This window comes from Heterodontus francisci, chromosome 5 (assembly GCF_036365525.1).
Source record: "Heterodontus francisci isolate sHetFra1 chromosome 5, sHetFra1.hap1, whole genome shotgun sequence".
NCBI lineage: Eukaryota > Metazoa > Chordata > Chondrichthyes > Heterodontiformes > Heterodontidae > Heterodontus > Heterodontus francisci.
The window spans coordinates 32,364,220-32,381,434 of NC_090375.1; the positions used below are offsets into that span (position 1 = coordinate 32,364,220).

Sequence of the window (17,215 nt, forward strand, 5' to 3'; positions counted from 1 at the left end):
TTGGTATTGCTGCTGACAGTGGGAGGTAAATGATACTGTATGTAACTACAGGCCCTTTTATATTATTTCCAATGGCGTGTTTGGCTGCACAAGTCTTTCACTTCACACAATCAGCCACAATCCCAATGCAATGCTCACTCATCAGCTGTTGGAATGGGGGAGCAGTACAGGAGTCCTTTTTGGTGAATCCATTAGTAAGATAAAATGGATCTAGATGTGACTAACAACCTCTCACTGTTAGTAGAAAATTGCTATCAAAGGTAGTAATATAGAAGGATATGCATCTCAAGGACATGACTGAGTTGAAACAAGTTATTCTAACCTCATGTGTATCAAACTTTAGGCATATCTAACCTCACTTTTTTTTTTTAATTGATTCAATTATGGGATGTAGGTTTCACTGGCAAGACCAGGATTTATTGCCCATCCCTAACTGTCCTCGAGAAGGTGATGGTGAACTATCTTCTTGAACCATTGCAAGTATAGTGGTCTTGTACAACTGGGTGGCTTGCGAGGCCATTTCAGAGTCAGCCGCATTGATGTTGGTCCGGTGTCACATGTAGGCCAGACCAGGCCAGGACAGCAGATTTCCTTCCCTAAAGGGCATTAGTGAACCAGATGGATTTTTATGACAATCCAGTAGTTTCATGATCATCATTACTGAGACTAGCTTTTTATTTAATCAACTGAATTCAAATTGCTCAGCTGCGGTGCTGGGATTTGAACTCATGTCTCTGGATTATAAACACGATGCTATCATGTCATATCTTTAACCTTGTGTGTACCTGACCATATTTAGAATATTCTGGGCACTGTAAAGGGTCGGATATACTCTGCTATTCACTATACAGGTTGAACAGGCAGACCCCAATTCTTCCACTTTCAGCCATGCGGTACCTTGATAGTGTCTCTGTTGGGGTCAGGCAGTAACATGATGATAAGATGCAGAGCCTGTAACTGCAACTTGGTTGGTGAGATATCTGAAACCAAAATAAAGACAGTTAGTTTGTTGTGTTGCAAAATCTCATCATCTGTACAAACAGAAAGGGACAATTGCATGAGACATGAAACCAAGATTCTGACCGTCTCTCAAGGACGTAAAAGATGCCATGGCACTATTACGAAGAACAGGGAAGCTCTCCCCAATGTCCTGACCAATGTTTATCCTTTAACTATACCTAAAAAACAGATTATCTAGACATCATATTTTTGTTAGTGGGAATTTGCTGTGTGCAAACAAGCTACCATGTTTCCTACATTACATCAGTGACTACACTTCAAAAGCATTTCATTGGCTGTGAAGCTCTTTGGGACATCCTGAGGTCATAAAAAGGTGCTATATAAATACGCCTTTTTTCTTTCTAGGCAACGGGAGATTTCTGGACATCGGTGTTAACCGATGTTCAGTGAGCAGCTGCTGTCCTATAACGTTCCACCCTTAAATATGGGGCTCCAGTGTAGCAGTAATATATATGAATGAATTTTTTTCCCCCAGAGTTAAATATGCAGCAATTTAAGAAATAATATGATAAACCTGACTGCCTCTCAGTGAATCATGCAGAATCTTCATCCCTCACAGTAGTCGATTGATATTGCTACACTTGTTTGAAAATTAGTTTTTAAATTCTCTTGATCATTTTTCCATAAGACAAATTTATTATTAGGCTTGATGTTTCAAAGGACAGCAAATAGTGATTATCTATAACTGAATATTCTGTTAATTTTTTTAAAAAATTTGTTCTCAGGATGTAAGTACCCAGTGATTATTTGTAATCACTTGGATTCAAGTCATATGTAGGCCAGACTGGGTAGGGGTGGCATTCCCTTCCATCAAGGGCATTAATGAAGCAGGTGGGTTTTCAAACTAATGTAGGCATTACCCACAAGATATATTGAATTCAGTTCCACAGGTTGTCATGTGGAATTTGAAGTCACAACTTCTAGGTATCTAGTCCAGTACTGTAAGAAATGCACTAATGTATATTTGTGGAGAGACACTAAAAAAAACATCGATCGAAATAAATGTAAGAAATCCATTCTAGAAGATAATTCACCATTTATGCGTAAATGTGCTCTTTAGGGGAGTGAATGGAGTCTGAATATGAAAATGCACATTTGAAAGTGAAAAAAGTATGCATTAACACATATTGTCCAGAATTTTGTTCTGTCCTTGGAGGCAGGCACGGAGGTAGAGGGGCAAGCAAAATGGCAGGGGGATCCCGTTCGCAACATCATCCAGGTCCCCAACATTTTAGTCCGGGCTAGGGTAGACAGAAGACAGCCTTCCCGCCTCAGGTCAATTGAGGCCTTTAAGTGGCCAATTAATGGCCACTTCCGAAGAAGGGTCACTGACCCAAAACGTTAACTCTGCTTCTCTTTCCACAGATGCTGCCAGACCTGCTGAGTGAATCCAGCATTTCTTGTTTTTGCTGACAGCTTACTGACTGGCTTGCGGCTCTTAGAAGCAGCAGCTAGTTCCTTAAAGGGACTGTGTCCCCGACAGCAGACAGTTAATTGGCTGCCGCGTGAAATGGCTTCGGGGGTCTGACAGAGGGCTGAGGCTGGATCTCCCCCCGCACCCCCCCACATTCCAGCCTGCCGCTGGGATCCCCATCGCCATACCAAAACGCAGCCCATTATTTCCTGACTAAAGGGAAAAGAAAAACTTGACTTTCAGGTCTTCACAAAGAAATAGACAGCTAATGAAGTACTTTCGAACTGTAGTCACTGTAGTAATGTAGGAAACGTGGCAGCCAATTTACGCAAGCAAGCTCCCACAAACAGCAATGAAAGAAATGACCAGATAATCTGTTTTTGTGATGTTGGTTGAGGGATAAATATTGGCCAGGACACCGGGAATAACTCCCCTGCTCTTCTTTGAAATAGTGCTTTTGGATCCTTTGTATCCACCTGAGGGGGCAGATAGAACGTCGGTTTAACATTTCATCTGAAAGCTGACACCTTTGACAGTGCAGCACTGGCGTCTCAACCCAGAATTTGTGCTCAACTCTCTGAAATGGGACTTTGAATCCACAGTCTTCTGACTCAAAGCCTACCCACTGAGCCACAGCTGACTACAAGAGAAATGGTTTCAAGTCCCAGTTCGAATTGGTCACTCAAATCTGCTGGCCCCAATCAGAAGATTTACACTTGTGTTTGGCTGGGATTTTGTCAGGTGGAACACCAGGTGAAAGCACAACCTGGGAGGGGTGAGGGGCACATAACAATGGCCTGGATTTCACAGTCAATGGCAAAGCAATAGCGCTCAAGGAAAACATCCCACAACCATCTAGCGATCTCCATGCTGTGGATTTCCATTTTCCTGACATTCGTTTGAATCTGGCACAATGGCGAGCAGATTTCCAGGTGTCCAGCACCAGTGATGGCATTGAGCAGGTTAAGCAGCCAATCATATTGAAGCATTCTCAGACAGCAAACCAGGAACTAAAATGCATTGATTATCCTTCAATTTTAATTCAATTTTAGCAAGTGAAATTAATGAATGGGACATCAAGGCTACGGGCCAAGTGCTGGAAAATGGGATTAGAATAGTTAGGTGCTTGATGGCCAGCAAAGGACACGATGGGCCAAAGGGCCTGATTCTGTGCTGTATAACTCTATGACTATCATACGAGAATAAAGGTAAAAGCTGAAATATCAGAAACTAAAAAAATTAAAAATGTGATATTTTATTATAATGAAGACATTTAACATTCCACAAATACAAAACTAGGTTTTCAGGGCCAGTGAGGTTGCTCAGTTGTAATTATGAGCTTGGTATACATTTAAAATCCCAGTTATATATCATACAACAAGGTGCAACTTTTTCAAGGGTTTTTACAGCAAGACTAACAGTGTAAAAGAGCAAGTTTTTGGCAGTTCAGTGATTTCTAATTGATTGCAGGCAGCAGGGATTTCACCAGGGCATGCTATGAGGAAGCATAGAATCACTGACAGCAACTTTTGAATTTCTACTTTTGAGAGCACATCACTGAAAGCAGCAATGGAGAAGTCCGAAATGTAGACTATTTCTCTCTTCCGGCTGTGGGAGGTAAGGTGGCTTGTGTGCGAGCACTGCTGCAAGGGCAGATATACCAAAAAAAGGATAAAAATAAAACAAATGAAAAGAAAGTAAGATATAAAAAACAAAGTCATACTTTGCACAGCTACAAATGCAGGGAGGTACTCCGCAGTGAGCAAAGGGTAGGGTAGTTCTCGGATGAAGGTCTTCAGCAGGCATGCTACATCATTGTGATGGATTTGGTCCCAGTCAAAGGTGTCATTGTAAAATTTTGCCTCCAACTCTTGCCGATAATTCTGTGAATGAAAATTGCATTAATTTGAATCCAATTTATACCTTGTGGCTCGAATAGAGAACAAAGCAGATCTTGGAGAATATTTTAGTTTCAAAATAAGAAACTCTTATCTACATTTCTGTTAACTTAGTATTGAATGCTACAGAAGCCAACTATAAAGCAAAATCAATATTTGCTAAAGGCTGCTTTGCAGGAAGGAAATGAAAATGCTTTCTGTCCCTGATTAAACTGAGCCAGAATGGAGTTGGGCCCTAAAACAACTCCTGAGGGGCAGATCAGCCATGATCTGATTGATAGGTCTGAGGGGCTGGAGTTTAGAAGAATGAGAGGTGATCTCATTCAAACATACAAAATTCTTACAGGGCTCGACAGGGTAGATGCAGGAAGGATATTTCCCCTGGCTGAGGAGTCCATTTAGGACTGAGACGAGGAGGAATTTCTTCACTCAAAAGGGTGGTGAATTTTTGGAATTCTCTGCCCCCGAGGGCTGTGGAGGCTCAGTTATTGAGTATGTTCAAGAGTGAGATCGATAGATTTCTACATTTTCAAAAAAAATCAAGGGTTACAGGGATAGTGCAGGAAAACGGCATTGAAGATCAGCCATGATCTCATTGAAGAGCTGAATGGCCTACTCCTATTTCTTATGTTATGTTCTTATGAATTGTCTTCTATTCTTAATGCCCATTGTAATCTCAATCTCAGTCTCGCATAAGTATTTTAAAAAATATTGGAATAGTAAAAGAGAAACCCTTAATCCTAGGGTTTGAGTTCCTTATCTGTTACAAGGGCATCTTTTAAAAATGAATGGGCTCATTTAAATAGAGGGGGTGGAGTGGCCCCCCCCCCGATAACGTAAGGGGGTGGCCACCGCATCCCCAGCAACGGCGTCCGGTGCCAACATGCAGGCGCCGGCGCCATTTTTAAAGGGCTATAAGCCCTTCGGTAGCCTTTTAAAATTTAACGTTTCTGATCTCCAGGATGTAACAATACAATGTCATGTCAAATAGAAATCACTTCTCCCACCCTCCCAATGGATAAATTATCAATCGCACTCTCCCCCCATAATAAACCTTTAATAGTATTCTGAACTCCCCCCCCCCCCCAAAATTTGTTCCCTTTGACCTTCAACCCCTTCCCACCATCCCATTAGCCAGTAAAGATTGTTTTCCCCGCTCCTCCACCCCTCCTGCCCTGAAAATGCTATTGCTCCCCCCTCCCCACCAGGTTCTCGCCCAGAACTCCGTGCAGAGTTCTGAAGGCGCGTGGAGCATGAACTGCGGCCATTATATTGGTGTGGAAGAGCCACTGCCAGCAGGTAAGTTTATTTGCATCTCATTTGGTACTGTTTGCATATGTATATGAAGGGCCCACCGCCTGGTGGCAGGAGGGCTGCACCGAGGTACCCCCGCCGCCGGTAATATGCGGAGGGCCCTTCTCGACGCGCAGCATCGAGTGTATGGTAAAATTCAGCCCAAAGTGTTTTTTTTAAATTCCCTTTGCTTCAGTAATACTTTACATTCAGCACTCGAAACATAATTTTAAGATAAATATTTAATAATCAACTTAAAACCTTCACCATTCAAGGAAGACTGAATAATCCACATAATACATTCCACTTTAAACATCTGTACTGGTCATTACTAATCTCGTTAATGACAGGATGCGCTGAATGACGTTTACTTCACTTCCACCTTACCCTGTTAAATATTCATTCCGGAAATGTTCAGATCCCATGAAGTATTTAATCAGGTAATATTTAGTGAAATAATTTCATTTAGAGTCATAGGGCTGAATTTTATAAGCCTCCCCGACGTCGGGGGTCATGGCGTTAGGGGCCCAGAAAATCCTTCCAGGAGAGACCCGCCAAGGGCCTTAAAGCCAAGAAGGCCCTGCCCCATTTTACCGGCTGCGGCAAGGCCTCGTGGCAGCCTCCCCACCACACAGTGATGGAGACTTTATTTAAATAGATTAATTACATTAAAATGAATGACGAATAACATACCTTGTAGCAACAGCCATCCCACGCCGATATTCCAGCTGGTTGCTGTCTCTGTTTGGACATCCGAGGCTTAACACTGGTGGGAAGGGGGAGGAGTGACATTTTCAGGTTGGGGGGGGAGGTGGGGAAAAAAAACCGGCAAAGTGAGCGCGTTTGGTGGCGGGGATAGTGGGAAGGGGTTGAATGTCAAAGTACAGAAAGTTCGTCGGGGGTGGGGGGGGGTGGGGGGTGGGTGGTGGGGGTGAAGGTCGGGATCGGGAATTTACTTTTTTGGGGGAAGAAGAAAAATTATTAACTGTTTATCATGGGGGGAGGGGGGGGGCAGTGGGAGGAGGGGATTGCAGGTGTCAACACATTTTTATTTCAATTTTTAAACAAACATGGAAAGTAAACCACGTTAAAAATGGCACCAGCGGCTGCGCCGTGACACCAGACACTGATGCTGGGGACTAAGCGCCTGCCCCCTCTACATCATCGGGGCACCGCGCCTTTTATCAAAATTCAGCCCATTGAGTCAGAGAGTCATCATAGCACAGAAGGTGATCACTTGGCCCATCAAGTCCATGCCAGCTCCCTGTAGAGCAATCCAGTCAGTCCCATTACCCGGCTCTATCCCCATAGCCCTGCAAGTTTATTTGCCATCCAATTTCGTTTTGAAATCAATCATCATCTCTGCTTCCACCGCCCACGTAGGCAGCGAGTTCCAGGTCATTACCACTCACTGCGTAAAGAAGTTCTTCCTCACATCCTCCCTGCATCTCTTGCCCAAATCTATGTCCCCTAGTCCTTGTACCATCAGCTAATGGGAACAACTTTTCTTTGACTACCTTATCTAAACCTACCATAATAATCTACACATTTATCAAATCTCCTCTGCTCCAAGGAGAACAATCCCAGCTTCATCAACATAAACTTGTCACTGAAATCCCTCATCCCGGAACCATTCTGGTAAATCTTCTCTGCAATCCTCAAGAACCCTCACATCCTTCCTAAAGTGTGGTGACCAGAACTGGATGCAATACTCTAGTTGGGGCCGAACCAGAGCTTTATAAAAGTTCAGCATAACTTCCCTGCTTTTGTACTCAATACATCCATTTATGAAACTCAAGATCCCCTTGGCTTGGCTAATCCCCATATGCCATGCTTTGGAAAAAGACTCCAAAATGGACTATTCCTCCAGAGTGCTTCATAATGGAAGGGCCATTTAGGATTGACCTGGCTTGTTCAGCATTGTGCTAAACCCCATATTTAACAGGCAATCTGTCTAACCCTCCTGTGTTAGGTCAGCCACTAATGAATGAAACTAGTGTTTCAAAAATTGCGATGCATTTTCCTTCACTGGTAGCTCTTTGCCTCTCTGCCACAACATCAACATGCATTTTGTGTTTGATCATATGTTAATCTTTGAACAATTAAAAAGAAGCATTAACCAAACTACTCTACTTCTGAATGAAATCAATATGGGTGTACAGGCTTTGAGGAATTGCCAAACTCAACAATATGTGCAAGCTCAATTCACCACACACTCAACTAACAAATCACTCAAGCACAGTGGGTTACCAATTTATCTCTGCTAATAAAGGATTTCAGCAGGGTCAGATTTGAGCCAGGTTACAGAAGTAAAATTAGGTGGACTTAGTGATGGCGTGGCTATGTGGCCAGAATCTCATCTCAGGGTCAAATTAATACCAAGTTTGGTTTGGCCTCAGCTTGTTCCAAGAGAGAGGGATGGAATCAGTGGTGAAGGAGTGAAGTTTGTGACGGGGGCTGAAGACAATGGCTTTGGTCTTCCCAATAGTTAGTTGGAAGAAATTTCTGCTCATCCAGTGTTGGATGTTGGACAAGCAGTCCGACAATTTAGAGACAATGGTGAGGTTTGAAAGAGGTGGTGGTGAGGTGGAGCTGGGTGTTGTCAGCATACATGTGGAAACAAATGCTGTATTTTCAACCATCTCACCAAGGGGCAGCAGTTAGATGAGAAGTAGGAAGGGGCCAAAGACAGATCTTTGGGGCACACCAGAGATAACGATGCAGGGATAGGAAGAGAAGCCATGGCAGGTAGTTCTCTGGCTATGACTAGATAGATAAGAATGGAACCAGGTGAGAGCAGTCCCACCCAGCTGGATGACACTGGAGAGGTGTTGGATCAGGGTGGTGTGGTCAACCATGTCAAAGGTTGCAGACCGGTTGACCAGGACAATTTCAAATGGACTGTGGACAGGTTATTGATATGTATAAACTATCACTTTCATAGCCTGAGCTGCTTTTCTCAGCAGCAGACCTACGGAAATTGTTCCAATACCAAGTCCAGTTTGTTTACAGTTCAGGGTATCCTGTTACTGCTGTTGTTGTTTTGCTTCCTCTCCTAACAGGCAAATTCTTTCCAAAACAGAATAGTCCAGATACAAGGAAGCCAAATGAGCCTGCCAGCCTCTCATGGGTTTATCTTTTTCCAGTTTATTGGCTAATCATCTTAGCGATGGAATGTTCTCTGTTTTGAATTAAAATCAGTTAAAGAAGCTTTCAGCAGTACTTTGTGTTTCCTGTTACAGGCCGATTGAAGGTTCAGATTTACACTTCCTGCCAATCACTTTGAACAAGAAAAAAAAGCTAGAGCTCGTATCAGTGAAAAGATAATGGTTTATTTTTTATAGTTCCTTTAGTGGAAATATACAAGAATCTCAGCAATGTGACCCTGCCCATTTACACACAGGGCTGAATTTTGCAGCGCCAGCCAATAAGGCGGGGTGAATCCCACCTCTGTTATTTTCAATCCCCACCCCCCACCCACCCCGCGACCGTCTCGATTATACGACGCCCGGGCAATTAACAGCCCAGCACCGGGATCCCTGTCCCTTTAAAGGCAAGATGCTGCCTCCAAGAGCTGCCAGCCAATTACAGAGCCGGTAGATAAGGCAGAAGCATCTGCAACAATCTTCAGCCAGAAGTGCCGAGCTAATGATCCATCTCGGCCTCCTCCTGAAGTCCCCAGCATTACAATTGCGAGACTTCAGCCAATTCGATTCACTCCGCATGATATCAAGAAACGACTGAAGGCACCGGATACTGCAAAGGCTATGGGGCCTGACAATATTCCAGCAATAGTACTGAAGACCTGTGCTCCAGAACTTGCCGCACCCCTAGCCAAGCTGTTCCAGTACAGCTACCACACTGGCATCTATCCGGCAATGCGGAAAATTGCCCAGGTATGTCCTGTATACAAAAAGCAGGACAAGTCCAACTCAGCCAATTACCGCCCCATCAGTCTACTCTCAATCATCAGTAAAGTGATGGAAGGTGTCGTTGACAATGCCATCAAGCAGCACTTGCTTAGCAATAACCTGTTCAGTGATGCTCAGTTTGGGTTCTGCTAGGGCCACTCAGCCCCTGACCACATTACAGCCTTGGTTCAAACATGGACAAAAGAGCTGAACTCAAGAGGTGAGGTGAGAGTGACTGCCCTTGACATCAAGGCAGCATTTGACCGAGTATGGCATCAAGGAGCCCTAGCAAAACTGGAGTTAATGGGAATCAAGGGGAAAACTCTCTGCTGATTGGAGTCATACCTAGCGCAAAGGAAGATGGCTGTGGTTGTTGGAGGTCAATCATCTGAGCTCCAGGACATCACTGCAGCAGTTCCTCAGGGTAGTGTCCTCGGCCCAACCATCTTCAGCTGCTTCATCAATGACCTTCCTTCAATCATAAGGTCAGAAGTGCGGATGTTCGCTGATGACTGCACAATGTTCAGCACCATTCGTGACTCCTCAGATACTGACGCAGTCCATGTAGAAATGCAGCAATACCTGGATAATATCCAGGCTTGGGCTGATAAGTGGCAAGTAACATTTGCGCCACACAAGTGCCAGGCAATGACCATCGCCAACAAGAGAAAATCTAACCATCTCCCCTTGACATTCAATGGCATTACCATCGCTGAATCCCCCACTATCAACATCCTAGGGGCTACCATTGACCAGAAACTGAACAGGAGTAGCCATATAAATACCATGGCTACAAAAGCAGGTCAGAGGCTAGGAATCCTGCGGCAAGTAACTCAGCTCCTGACTCCCCAAAGCCTGTCCACCATCTACAAGGCACAAGTCAGGAGTGTGATGGAATACTCTCCACTTGCCTGAATGGGTGCAGCTCTAACAACACTCAAGAAGCTCGACACCATCCAGAACAAAGCAGCCCGCTTGATTGGCACCCCATCTACAAACATTCACTCCCTCCACCACCGACGCACAGCGGAACAGTGTGTACCATCTACAAGATGCACTGCAGCAACGCACCAAGGCTCCTTAGACAGCACTTTCCAAACCCACGACCTCTACCAACTAGAAGGACAAGGGCAGCAAATACATGGGAACATCGCCACCTGCAAGTTCCCCTCCAAGTCACACACCATCCTGACTTGGAACTATATCGCCGTTCCTTCACTATCGCTGGGTCAAAATCCTGGAACTCCCTTCCTAACAGCACTGTGGGTATACCTACCCCACATGGACTGCAGCGGTTCAAAAAGGCAGCTCACCACCACCTTCTCAAGGGCAATTAGGGATGGGCAGTAAAATGTCGGCCTGGCCAGTGACGCCCACATCCCATGAATGAATTTTTTTAAAAGCTCAGTATCAGCAGCAGCACTGGGAGAATTGGCCACTGCCAGTACTGAAGAGGCCTTGGATCCAGGTCCAGCGCTGGAGACCCGGACTTCAGCTGAGGTGGGGTCGCCAGGGCCAGCAGAGCAGGCCCCAGCAATGGGTGGAGAGTGGGTGCTGATTACAGGGGGAGGGGAGGTCCAGTTCTTTGAGTTGAGTTCTTTGCTGGTGTGAGTCCTCCGTGAGCCACAAATTGCCCACGGAGGAGGGACCCTACCCCAAGCCCGCAGGGAGCTCACCTTGTTTTACTGATAATCTCCCTGCGTGGCGGAGGAACCCCCCCCCCCTCCACACCACCCCTGCTGGCATTAACCCATAAGTGCCTGCTAATCGGTCTCTTGGCAGGAAGGCTTTGGCCTATCCCACCCCCAACTAAATTGCAGGGCAATGGGCAGGAGATAGGCTCTCTGCCCCCCACCTCCCATCACAATTCTAAGAGAGCCCTGCCTCCTAGTCCATCTCCGTGGGGTGAGGGGAGCTGCATAAAATTCAGCAAAGGTTCACTAAATTGGTCCCTGGGATGAGGGGGTTGTCTATGATGAGTGGCTGAGTAAACTGGGCCTATATTCTCTGGAGTTTAGAAGAATGAGAGGTGATCTAATTGAAACATGCAAGATTTTAAAAGGGGCTGGATAGGGTAGACACAGATATTACTTCCGTTGGTTGGAGAATCTCAAACATGGGGGCATAGTCTCAGCATAAGGGCCAATCATTTAGGACTGAGATGAGGAGAAATTACTTCACTCAAAGGGTTGTGAATCTTTAGAATTCTCTAACCCAGAGGATTGTGGATTCTCCATTGTTAAATACATTTAAGGCTGGGATACACAGATTTTTGGTCTCTCAGGGAATCAGGGATTATGGCGAGTGGGCGGGAAAGTGGAGTTGAATCCTAAAATCAGCCAAGATCGGATTAAATGGCGGAGGAGGCCAGATGGGCCACATGGTCTACTCACATTGCGAATCACATTTCTAACATTCTGTCCTTGACAAAAGGGTTTTGTTTCCCTCTGATACTTGAGGCAAGATCAGGATCCTATCATGTGGCAATGAGAGACATCAAACCAAAGAGAATGTTCTCATGCGAGACCATGGTGGGCTAGTGTGAAATTGGCATTTTCCAGATTCCATTAGTTCATCATTTTTAGGCTGAGTTTGTGTCTTATATAGGCTGCACATGCAATTTGTAATCTCCCAAATGTACATATAAGGCAGCGCGAGAGCAGTACATAGGCAGCTAAGGAAATTCTTGGAAGATTAGTCACTCATCAGTATCTTCCACTTCTCCAAACAGCCTCAGTTTACCAAGCAACAGATAACAAGAAGAAACATTTGAGCAGAACAAGGAAATGCCTCTTTTCTACCTGAACTCATTTAGTATGAGTCCCGATACTACTCCAGGAAGCAGAGCAGGGATTCAAAGCAGATAACAATTACAGTGTGGGTATGTTGTCCATGAGTCATATAACATTTACATACAGCAGAACACATTTAATAAATACATAGTTAATTATATAGTTGTAGGGATCAAAGTAAATTGAGATATTTGCTGCACTATTACTTGGAAGGATATTTGTTAACTATTCTCAGAGTTGAAAGCACGAACCTTGAAGGAGCATAGCACGGGGTGGGACAGGGTGGGGAGGGGAGGGAATCAGTAGCCCAGAGGAAGCAGAGTAAGGGAGTAGGGTGAGATAGGGAGAAAGGAAGGGAAGAAAATGTGTGATCCATATGGGGAGAGGACCCATGATCTCCCTCCTGCTCCCCCCCCCCCCCCACCCCCCACCCCCACGATTCCCTTGCACACTCTTGAGCATGAAAGGCACCTACTTCCACATACACAACATTGCACAGCCCAACTGCTGCTGAAATGCCCATCCATGCCTTTGTTACCTCTAGATTATTGACTAGTTCAATAATCTCCTGGCTGACCTCCCATCTTCCACCCAAAGCTCTGGTGCCGTATCCTAACTCATGCCAAGTCCCATTCACCCATGACCCCTGTGCTCGCTGACCTACATTGGCTCCTGGTCCAGCAATGCTGTTATTTTAAAATTCTTATCCTCGTTTCACCCTCGACAGTCTTTTTATCCTTCTCGTGCTACTTTGCTGCCCAATTACCCACATTTCAGAGCTCTTTTTAAGCTTACCTGGTAACAAGCAGAAATGGCTAAAAGTGACACCCTGATTCCCTTGCACCCTCTGTCAAGAAGTATGAGCCCTCTGACTTCTTCCACCCTATTCCAAAATTTGACACACACAGAGAACAGGAACTCAATAAGCAAAGAATTATGGGTAACACCCCTCTACTGACCATTCTGTAACTAATAGATCCTACACAACAATTATTTCTCATTAGCATTAAGTATTAATACACTTTTTCCACTTAAAAACATCAGATGGTCATTGGAAACATTTACATTTCAATGAGTAACTGGGGACCAATGTTTTATATTATTCCAGGTTGACCTTTGACCCATGGATCATTGCTTTGAAACGCCTTCTCTCAGAGAATTTCTTCTCCATTTTCTGCAACTGGAATTTGCTATTCACCTTTTAAAAGCCCACTATCCAAACAATTACCTGTTATTTTATGTCACTAAACAGTAATGAAGACTGACCACAAGAAGAATAATGAGAAATGACTCCTACCTTGACCCGGGAAGCAGACCCAGGTACTCGGAGAATTCCCTCAGCATCCAAACCAGTCTGCTCCATTCTTGACAAAAGCTAGAACAAGGAGTTGTTACATATTTAACCTATTTTCGTTATGGTAGCTAGGTTAAGCACATTTGAATTAAACTCACATATTGTTCATGCTGGCTCAGTCAAATCTAAAATCTCTTCAGTATATCCTTCATTTTAAGCATCACAATAAGCAAACTCCTGCACCAACCACCTCTGAAGCAGTTGGAACTTTATTCATGTAAACATAGGAACAGTCAAATAGGAGTAGTCGATTAAACACCCCAAAGCTTGTGTGGCCATCTCCATCACTAAGTCCGTAATACTGTCTGACTCTGCCCCTGCCTCAGTTCATCTGCTGCTGAAACCCTCATGCCTTTGTTACCTCTAAACTATTGACTATTCCAATGCTTTCCTGGCTGGCTTCCCAACTTCCATCCTACATAAACTGGAGCTCATCCGAAACTTGGCTGCCCAAATCCTAACTTGCACCAAGTCAGGTTAACCCATCACCCCTACACTCACTGACCTACATTGGCTCCCAGTCCGACAACACATCGATTTTAAAATTCACAGGTTTACAAATCCCTCCACATGGCCTTACCTCTCCCTATCTCTGTAACCTCCTCCAACACTACAACCCTCCAGGATCTTTGTTCTTAAAAGTACCTTGCTTTGGTTAAGCATATTTCTTACATCTACTAGATAAGAGTTCTTAAAGAAGTAGAGGAAATAAAAGTCTTCGATTAATGCATAGACTAAGAAGGAATGCTACTTCCCGCAAAGCACAACTCTACCTCTGAGTGCCCCATGTGACAGAAGGGCTTGTGCTTTTTTTGTGTCAATAAAACCCAACAAGTCAGTGTTTCCCAGGATTTCCAGACAGGTCGGTTCCACTTCTCTAATCCTCTACCCCCACCTTACAGCCTTACTTTTAACAAAGGGACCCACACAAATATTAGTGGTCATGACCCACTTGCAGCTCACTAAATGCTTCTTCCCTGGATCCAAGCCAAGGATAATAATTTATGACTTAATTGCTTAAAAGCCTGTATTCACGGTTTACACCCCAGCACTCAATTTAACAGCTGAACTGCATACTATATGGGCATCCTCAGGCAATTTACAAGCTACTTCCTTTACAAATCTCAAAGGTAACCTTTTGACAATTTTACTGAGCACTGTTCTTCCAGCCCCTTCAAGGCCAACACATATTACCTAAGTTTCAGTGCCCAAAACTGAACTCAGTGCTCCAAATGGAATCTGACCGAGGCCTGTACAACTGACGCATCTTCATTCATCCTCACTTTTGAATTCAAACCCCCATGACTTAAAGGCTAACATTTCATTTTTGAGGGTGCTCAAACTTTTAGGCCATAATTTTACATTACTTTTACTTATTTTCTTGTTCTTAATTAGTTAAATAAATGCAGTCATTAGTTTTAGCTAAAATTAGGTCATATTTGGTGGTGATCTGCCACAGGAGATAGATCTGATGGTCACTGTAGGATAACTCCAAACTAAAATATATTTCATGGAAATGTTACTTTGGGCATGTTACTGAGAGTTTACCTCGATATGAAGGCTAGTGAAGATATTCTAGGAAGCACAGGGGAGTTAGGGTTCACTAATAAAGATTATTTAACAAATGGGAGCCAGGAAATCTAGAACAGAAAATGACCCCAAAACATAACAGCCCCATTTAAAGACATGGAGCTTTTTTACTTGTTGGAAGAATGCGATGTAGTAACAAAGATCATGTGATTAAATCAAAATGAGGGAGTTCCCCTCCAAAAGAATGAAGACTTGACAGTCCCGGCTTGAAGAAGGTCTGCATATATCTGTTAGCATCCTGGGACTGTGTCCCCCCCACCGCACCCCCCCCCCCCAACCACCTGGCTGAATTTCAGATTCAGTGTGAAGAACTAACCATCCAGCTTTGAATTCATCCAGAGAGAAAAAAAATCTTTGAAGGAGAACCGTATTCATCAACATTTGAAGAGATCAGTTCGCTAAGAGGAAATCTGAAGTAAACAGAACTCAACTTTCCAAACATTCAATCTGAATCAATGTGACATTAAGAAAATGTGGATTCCTGGTGAATTACTGCCTCAGGCATCAAAGTGGAAGAGACCTTACACCACACACTAACCCAGCTGGGCAGAGGAAACGGCTGCTGGTTCAGAGCCAAGATCATTTAGGAGGGGATTAAAAATTGTTGCATTCTCCAGAGTCTATTTCTTTCCGGAGCCTATACAGAACATGCACAACGGATGCTTTTAACTGTAATCCGCACTCTAAAACCAAACCATCAAATTTAATCCCTTTTTTGTTAATTTTTTAAAGAATATATATTGTTCTTCAATGCAGATGTTGATGTCTATGATTTTCAAGTATTTGTGTGATCTATTGCATATCTCCACGCTTGAGCTTTGACTGCATGCTCTAAGCACTGCTGGACTCCTCATTAAAAACTATGCTAGCCCATATTAAGCCTGGGCCTAATTGGGCATTTCTGCTCCAAGCATTGCACTTACTTTTTGAAAGATGAGAGGAATTTTTGTTCCTGGAACTCTCTTTTGATCATTTTCTAGCAATGTTGTCAGGGGAACACCGAAGGGGCCAGTTTCTGTAACAAACAAGGAACTTATTAAAATAAATATCCCTTTTCCCTGAATGAGGAGCAGTAGTGAAGTATATTGTTACATTAATTTGACGCCTTCAACCATTTTTCCGAAACAACTTCATTTGTGGACATTTCACTCTGCTTTCCCTGAAACTTGATTGAAATTCTGATGTCCGAGTGTATCAAGCCTGTGTCCTCAGTACCTTGCTCTATGGCAGCGAGGCCTGGATAACGTATGTCAGCCAAGAGCGACATCTCAATTCATTCCATCATCGCTGCCTCCGGAGAATACTTGGCATCAGGTGGCAGGACCGTATCTCCAACACAGATGTCCTCGAGGTGGCCAACATCCCCAGCTTATACACACTACAGAGTCAGCGGCGCTTGAGATGGCTTGGCCATGTGAGCTGCATGGAAGATGGCAGGATCCCCAAAGACACATTGTACAGCGAGCTCGCCACTGGTATCAGACCCACCGGCCGTCCATGTCTCTGCTTTAAAGACGTCTGCAAACGCGACATGAAGACCTGTGACATTGATCACAAGTCGTGGGAGTCAGTTGCCAGCGTTCGCCAGAGCTGGCGGGCAGCCATAAAGGTGGGGCTAAAGTGTGGCGAGTCGAAGAGACTTAGCAGTTGGCAGGAAAAAAGACAGAGGCGCAAGGAGAGAGCCAACTGTGTAACAGCCCCGACAAACAAATTTTTCTACAGCACCTGTGGAAGACTCTGTCACTCTAGAATTGGCCTTTATAGCCACTCCAGGCGCTGCTCCACACACCACTGACCACCTCCAGGCACTTACCCATTGTCTCTCGAGACAAGGAGGCCAAAGAAGATTGAAATTCTGATGTATGGCACTAAATTAAGATTTTAATTTAATCTTTATGCTGCTGTTCTCAAGATAAGTAAAACTGGTGAAAATAAATTCAAAG

At 44.2% G+C, this 17,215-nt stretch overlaps 1 protein-coding gene across 8 annotated transcripts in view; it reads right to left on the bottom strand.

Annotated features, from left to right (window-relative positions):
* The window catches only part of arhgap28 (Rho GTPase activating protein 28), a 243,731-nt gene that overhangs the window by 25,559 nt on the left and 200,957 nt on the right, over positions 1–17,215 (bottom strand). For all 8 annotated transcript variants that reach the window (XM_068031289.1, XM_068031287.1, XM_068031284.1 and 5 more), the window contains exons 7-10: positions 16,196–16,287; positions 13,626–13,703; positions 4,158–4,317; positions 898–980 (exon numbers count right to left, since the gene is read on the bottom strand). In XM_068031289.1, the coding sequence (XP_067887390.1) occupies positions 898–980; positions 4,158–4,317; positions 13,626–13,703; positions 16,196–16,287 (413 nt within the window). The remainder of the gene's footprint in view (positions 1–897; positions 981–4,157; positions 4,318–13,625; positions 13,704–16,195; positions 16,288–17,215) is intronic.